Below are 5,730 nucleotides of genomic sequence, written 5' to 3' on the forward strand. Positions count from 1 at the left end.
ATGATTACAGTGGGGCGGGAAGGAGCAGGTGCTCATTAATTAATTTCTAATTAAAAGTGCTTCCCGTCCTCGGTGACTAAGGAGAAACAGCAATTCGTCGGGGCGATATTGACTCCACGGATGAAATTCATTTGTTAGAGCCTGTTGGCCCCTTCGCCCCGCGCGGCGCCCCCAGCCCGTCCCCGCCCCGCCGCCCGGCCGCGGCGAGTGACCCGCACGTCTGCGGCCGGGCCGAGCTGCGCGGCGTGGGCTGACGTCAGCGCCTCCGCCGCTTAAAGCCAAGCACATCTGACTTGACGGGTTCGCGCAACTCGGTTTTTTTTTTTTTCCTTTTTTGCAAAATATGTATTTGTGTCGCCGCTGCGAGGCCAGTTGGTCCCAGAGCCCCCTCGAGGCTCGGGAATGTGAAGCTAAAAGGCTCGCTGCGGCCGCTGCGGCTCCCTTTCCCACCGGGTTAGAAAAGTTTGCGGGGCACGTGGACGAATTAACCCGCTCTTCTGCTTCGCCCTCCCAGCGCCTAGGAGCCGGCGGCCCCGGAGCAGTGGCCGCGTCACGCCGGCCACCGCGCGCAAGACCCCGCCGGCCCCGCCCGCCGGCCCCGGGCGGCGCCCGCCATGTCCTACCCGCAGTTTGGATACCCCTATTCTTCCGCACCCCAGGTAAGGGGACCTCACGAGGGTGCGGGGAATGCAGCGTTACACACTGGTGGGTGGGCGGCTGTCCAGCGACCCGGTGTCGCTTCCCAGAGAGCAGGGCCTGTGCCGCGCGCTCCGTGCACCGGGCCCCACGGAGACTAGGGGCACTGAGAGCATCTGTCCTGCGGGGGGACGCATTTCTCCGGCTTTGTTTGACCCCCAGCACGCCCCAACCCCCCGCTCTGAGGCTTCTTTGCCCGAGAGGAACCCGGGGACCCAGGAGAGATGTGGCACAGGAGGGCGTGCCAGCCTTAGAATCCGCCCCCCCACACACACACACAGACACCCCGGGGAGGGTGCGAAAGGTCAGGGGGCTGGCCGGGCTGGGCCCCAATTCTCCAGAGGAGGCCCGGCCAAGCAGACCGGCAGCACTAAGGAACGCGCGGCCCGGTGGACAGCGGTACGCCCGAGGCCACCGGGCACGCCCTTCGGGCCGCGCGCCGGGCAGGTGGGGCCTAGAGCCCCAGCCTTGAGCCGGGGTGCCGGCCCTTCCTTGCGGCCCCTCTCTCCTCCAGTTCCTGATGACCACCAACTCCCTGAGCACGTGCTGTGAGTCGGGGGGCCGCACGCTGGCCGACTCCGGGCCCGCCGCCTCGGCCCAGGCGCCTGTCTACTGCCCGGTCTACGAGAGCCGGCTGCTGGCCACCGCGCGCCACGAGCTCAACTCGGCCGCGGCGCTCGGCGTCTACGGGGGCCCCTACGGCGGCTCGCAGGGCTACAGCAACTACGTGACCTACGGCTCCGAGGCGTCCGCCTTCTACTCGCTGGTAAGGGGAGGGAATTATCCGAAACCTTCCCCCTCCCCCGCGACGCCTCGCCCCTCCCCCCGGAATTGCCAAGCCTCCTCCCTGAACTCTGGAGTCAGGGGCGCCGGTGCCCTGGACCCCAGATTGGAGGGGGCGGGACAGGCACACCTTAGCGGCTCCTTCCGCTTTGCCGCTCCTAGTCCGGCTCCGCGGCACACCTCCAGCCCCCGGGTCTGGGGACCTTGCAGCTCTGGCCACATCACCGGTCCAGTGCCCCTTCGCCCCATCTCCTGCGCGCTCCCCCACAGAGCTCCGCTTCCCTCGCTCCCAGGTCTCCCTCGTCCTCTCTGAGCAGCCCCCCCCCACGTAGCCCTCGCCGGCCTCTCCCTCCCCTGCCCTCCCCATGCCCGCCCTCTTGCGCCACCCCCGCCTCTCCTCCCCCCCTCCCTTGGATACTCGGTCCCGCTCACCCTCCGCTCCTCCGCTGCCTCCCAGCGCCCCACCCCCTTCTCTACCCCTTTCTTCCGCCAATCTCACTCTCCGCTCTCCTACCCCCCAGTTCGGCTCATTCTCCCTCCCCCTTTGGAGGTTCCTTGCTCCCCGGGCAGGAGAGAGAGTCTGGGGACGGGATGGCTGGTGAGGCTGCCTGGGGGTCTGTGCAAAGCGCGCAGGAGCCGAGGTGCGTGTGGGGCGGGGTCGAGCTGGGTCGCCTCCCAGAAGCTGTGACCCCAGGCTCCTGGGATCCTACAGAATGGCTTCGACTCCAAGGACGGGCCTGGATCTGCGCATGCGGGCCTGGCGCCTGCAGCGGCTGCTGCCTACTACCCCTACGAGCCAGCGTTGGGCCAGTATCCCTATGACAGGTGAGGGCTGGAACCCCTCCTCACCGCACCACAGGGCCCCCTGCGCTCCATTCTGCCATCAAACTCCCCAACCCACGCCCCTGTGAAAGCTGGGGAGACAGGAGGAGGGACAGTCTCAGGGTCGGGCTCCTGCTGACCTTGGCTTAGTCCAAGTCCCACCTCCTAGGCAAGCCAAGCCCCACAGACACAAATGCGTCCCCAGCCTCCCCTTCCCGCTCCCCACGCTGTCCTCACTCCCAAAGCCCTTGCTGGACGGGGTCTTCCTGGCAGCCAAGTGTTGGTGCTTGGGCTTCAGATGCCTGCCCCCCCCCACCCAAAAGGGGCAGCCTCTGCGGTGTGTGGGACCCAGTCCACCCTCCCCTGTGGTGGGGACTGGAAGGGGGAGTCCAGTGGAACCCACTCTAAGACAGCATGACCCATCTGGGCGAGAGGAGGCCAACAATCGTAATCGTGCCTGCAGGAGGTCTGCAGAAGGCCATCCGGGCACTTTCTCCCGCGGGAACTGAAGGCTGTTCCCGCCCATGGGTGTCATACAGTCCGGCTTGCACTTCTGTGAGGGGCTTTCCTGGTTTGCGGATCTAAGGAACTGAAGAAGAGAGGCCTAGGTGGAGTGAGCGAGACCTAGCCTGGCCTTGAGCACTCCACCCTGACCCCTCTGGCTGAGCAGGAGCCCGGGGTCCCTGTAAGTGTAATAGACACAGGCAGAAAGGGCAGTGCCTGTAGGCAGTGGCAAGGGGTGGGGGCCTGGGTCCCACCCGGTCTTACCACCATAAGCACACCCCCACGACGGGGACCGAAAGCCTGCAGGGGCCTGGCTCCGGCTGCCGGCGCAGGCAGGGGTCCCGGCCGGCACCCCATTGCCCAGCCTGTCTGCAGGTACGGGACCATGGACAGCGGCACGCGGCGGAAGAACGCCACGCGCGAGACCACCAGCACGCTCAAGGCCTGGCTGCAGGAGCACCGCAAGAACCCCTACCCCACCAAGGGCGAGAAGATCATGCTGGCCATCATCACCAAGATGACCCTCACGCAGGTGTCCACCTGGTTCGCCAACGCGCGCCGCCGCCTCAAGAAGGAGAACAAGATGACGTGGCCTCCGCGGAACAAATGCGCAGATGAGAAGCGGGCCTACGCGGAGGGCGAGGAGGAGGAAGGGGCGGAGGAGGAAGCCCGGGCGGAGCCCCTCGGGAGCACCAAGACCGAAGGTGCGAGGGGCGTGGGCGGTGCTGGTGCTGGGGCGCCGAGCTGGGGGACTCCCAGTGCCTTCTGCCAGGGATCTAGGACCTCCAAAGACATCGAACCTGGGGTAGTGAAAGCAAACTTCAAGGGCCTGCGCAGCAAATGAATGAGCTGGCCCCAGAGGCCCTGAGCCCAGGGGGCCCGCGGTGCCAACAGGGACAGGCTTAAAGAAACCCAAAACAATGTTTAAAACATGGACACACCCACCCTAACCGGACCCCTATTGATTTGAGGAGGAAATCGCCCTCGTTGTTGCCACCTGGGGGATGGGGAGCTTCCGAGCAGGTGGGAGGTGCGAAGAACGCTCTGGGTGCTTTTCCGAGCTCAGGGTCGGCCCTAGAAGCACGGGTGCAGAGCTAGGAAGGAAGTGCAGGGTTCAGATTACCCCCGCCTCTGTCCCTGCACTGGCCTCTCCTTCTGTCCTGTGCAGAGCCCGTGGGCAAAGAGGAAAAGGATCTCGAGCTCACTGACCTGGAGGACTTCGACCCGCTGGAGGCGGAGCCTCCTGAGTGCGAGCTGAAACCGCCCTTCCAGCCCCTGGACGGCGGTCTGGAGCGCATCCCTGCCACACCGGATGGTCCAAGCGCCCCGGGAAAGGAGGCCTCCAGGACCCTCCGGATGCCCCTGGCTGCCGGTGGCGGGGCCCCCCTGGACCAGGACCTAGAGAGGGCCAGGAGCTGCCTCCGGACCACAGCGGCAGGACCGGAGCAGCAGTCCGGTGTGGGGGGCGGCTCGCAGGCTTGCGAGGCCAAGCTGGGCTTCGGGCCCGCTGGGGCAACAGCGGGCCTCGAGGCCAAGCCGCGCATCTGGTCCCTGGCTCACACGGCGACCGCCGCCGCCACTGCACTGAGCCAGACTGAGTTTCCATCATGCATGCTCAAGCGTCAAGGCCCAGCGGTCCCTGCGGCCACCTCCTTGGCTCCTGCCTCATCCTCGCCTGCGGCCCCGGCCCCCACTGGTGCCCTGGACAGGCACCAGGACTCCCCGGTAACCAGTCTCAGAAACTGGGTGGATGGGGTCTTTCACGACCCCATCCTCAGGCACAGCACTTTGAACCAGGCCTGGGCCACCGCCAAGGGCACCCTCCTGGACCCAGGACCGCTGGGACGCTCGTTGGGGGCAGGCGCCAACGTGCTGACAACACCCCTGGCGCGCGCTTTCCCGCCCGCTGCACCCCATGACGCCCCCACCTCGGGCGCAGCCAAGGAGCCGCTGGCCCTTCCGAAGGCGGGAGGCAAGCCCTTCTGCGCCTGACCGGCCCTGCCCCTGAGCAGAGGAGGAGCCCAGGCTTGGCCACAGGCCGGTGGGTCACAGACTCTTTTTTCTACCAAGTTTCCAAAGCAGGACAAGAACATGGCAAGGTTCAGGCAGCGAACCCACCGTGGAGGAGGAGCCGAGCTCGGCCGGGCTAGGCCGCAGACCAGGGCCACCGACCCCACTCAGACATTCGCTAGTTCAGGCCATTCCCAGACTCCAGGAGCCCTCGGGCAGGGCCGCGCTGGGAGCAGAAGGGAGCCACCCTGAGACATAAAGTTTACGAGCGAAAGTTTACATGGAGAAACATTTCCCCTCCCAGGCGCTGTCGGTTTGCCTGTCTTCCTTCGGGTTCGAGGCTTGCCTGGGCTCCTCCTGAAGACTCATCAGCCCATGAACCTGATCGCGTCCTCCGCACACTGGCCAACGGCACTCCACCTCGTTCACACTATTGCACACTTAACGCGATAAAATTATGTTTTTTTAAAATGTATGTTCACACCAATAATTGCCTGCTTCAGAGGCTAATATAAGAAAACCAATAAACCGAGTGGTGGTGTTTGCATTGCAAAATGAACACGTTTCAAACCCGGGGATTAGAGCTCTCGCCAAAGGCAAGGCTCTAATCCCGAAGGGAACGAGTGGGAGAGGGGTCTTTGGGCCAGGGTCCTCGGGGAAGTTGCTGGCTGGGCGCCAGACGCCCTGTACAGCCAGTTCTTGGAAAGAAGAGTTGGCGACGAGAGGGTCAGGACTTGTAAACTCTCCCCAGTACACCAGCCTCCGAAATGTTGAGAAAATAGGAGTCCCTCTTGCTACATTAGAATAACTTTTAAACTTCCTCAATTCCCTGGGACTGCGACCTGGGGAGAGCGGGGGAGGGGCCGTCCCTGCCCTGAGGCCCTCCCGCTGTGGCCTCCTTTCAGACGGTCCTTA

General features: G+C 64.9%; 1 protein-coding gene across 1 annotated transcript; it reads left to right on the forward strand.

Annotated features, from left to right (window-relative positions):
* Positions 1-343: 343 nt before the first annotated feature.
* Positions 344-5,359, forward strand: IRX4 (iroquois homeobox 4). The gene is made up of 5 exons (XM_032337824.1): positions 344-659; positions 1,211-1,462; positions 2,192-2,304; positions 3,181-3,509; positions 3,974-5,359. The coding sequence occupies exons 1-5, from the start codon at positions 615-617 to the stop codon at positions 4,795-4,797; spliced, it is 1,563 nt and encodes a 520-aa protein (XP_032193715.1). The 5' UTR covers positions 344-614; the 3' UTR covers positions 4,798-5,359.
* Positions 5,360-5,730: the final 371 nt, after the last annotated feature.

This window comes from Mustela erminea, chromosome 3 (assembly GCF_009829155.1).
Source record: "Mustela erminea isolate mMusErm1 chromosome 3, mMusErm1.Pri, whole genome shotgun sequence".
NCBI lineage: Eukaryota > Metazoa > Chordata > Mammalia > Carnivora > Mustelidae > Mustela > Mustela erminea.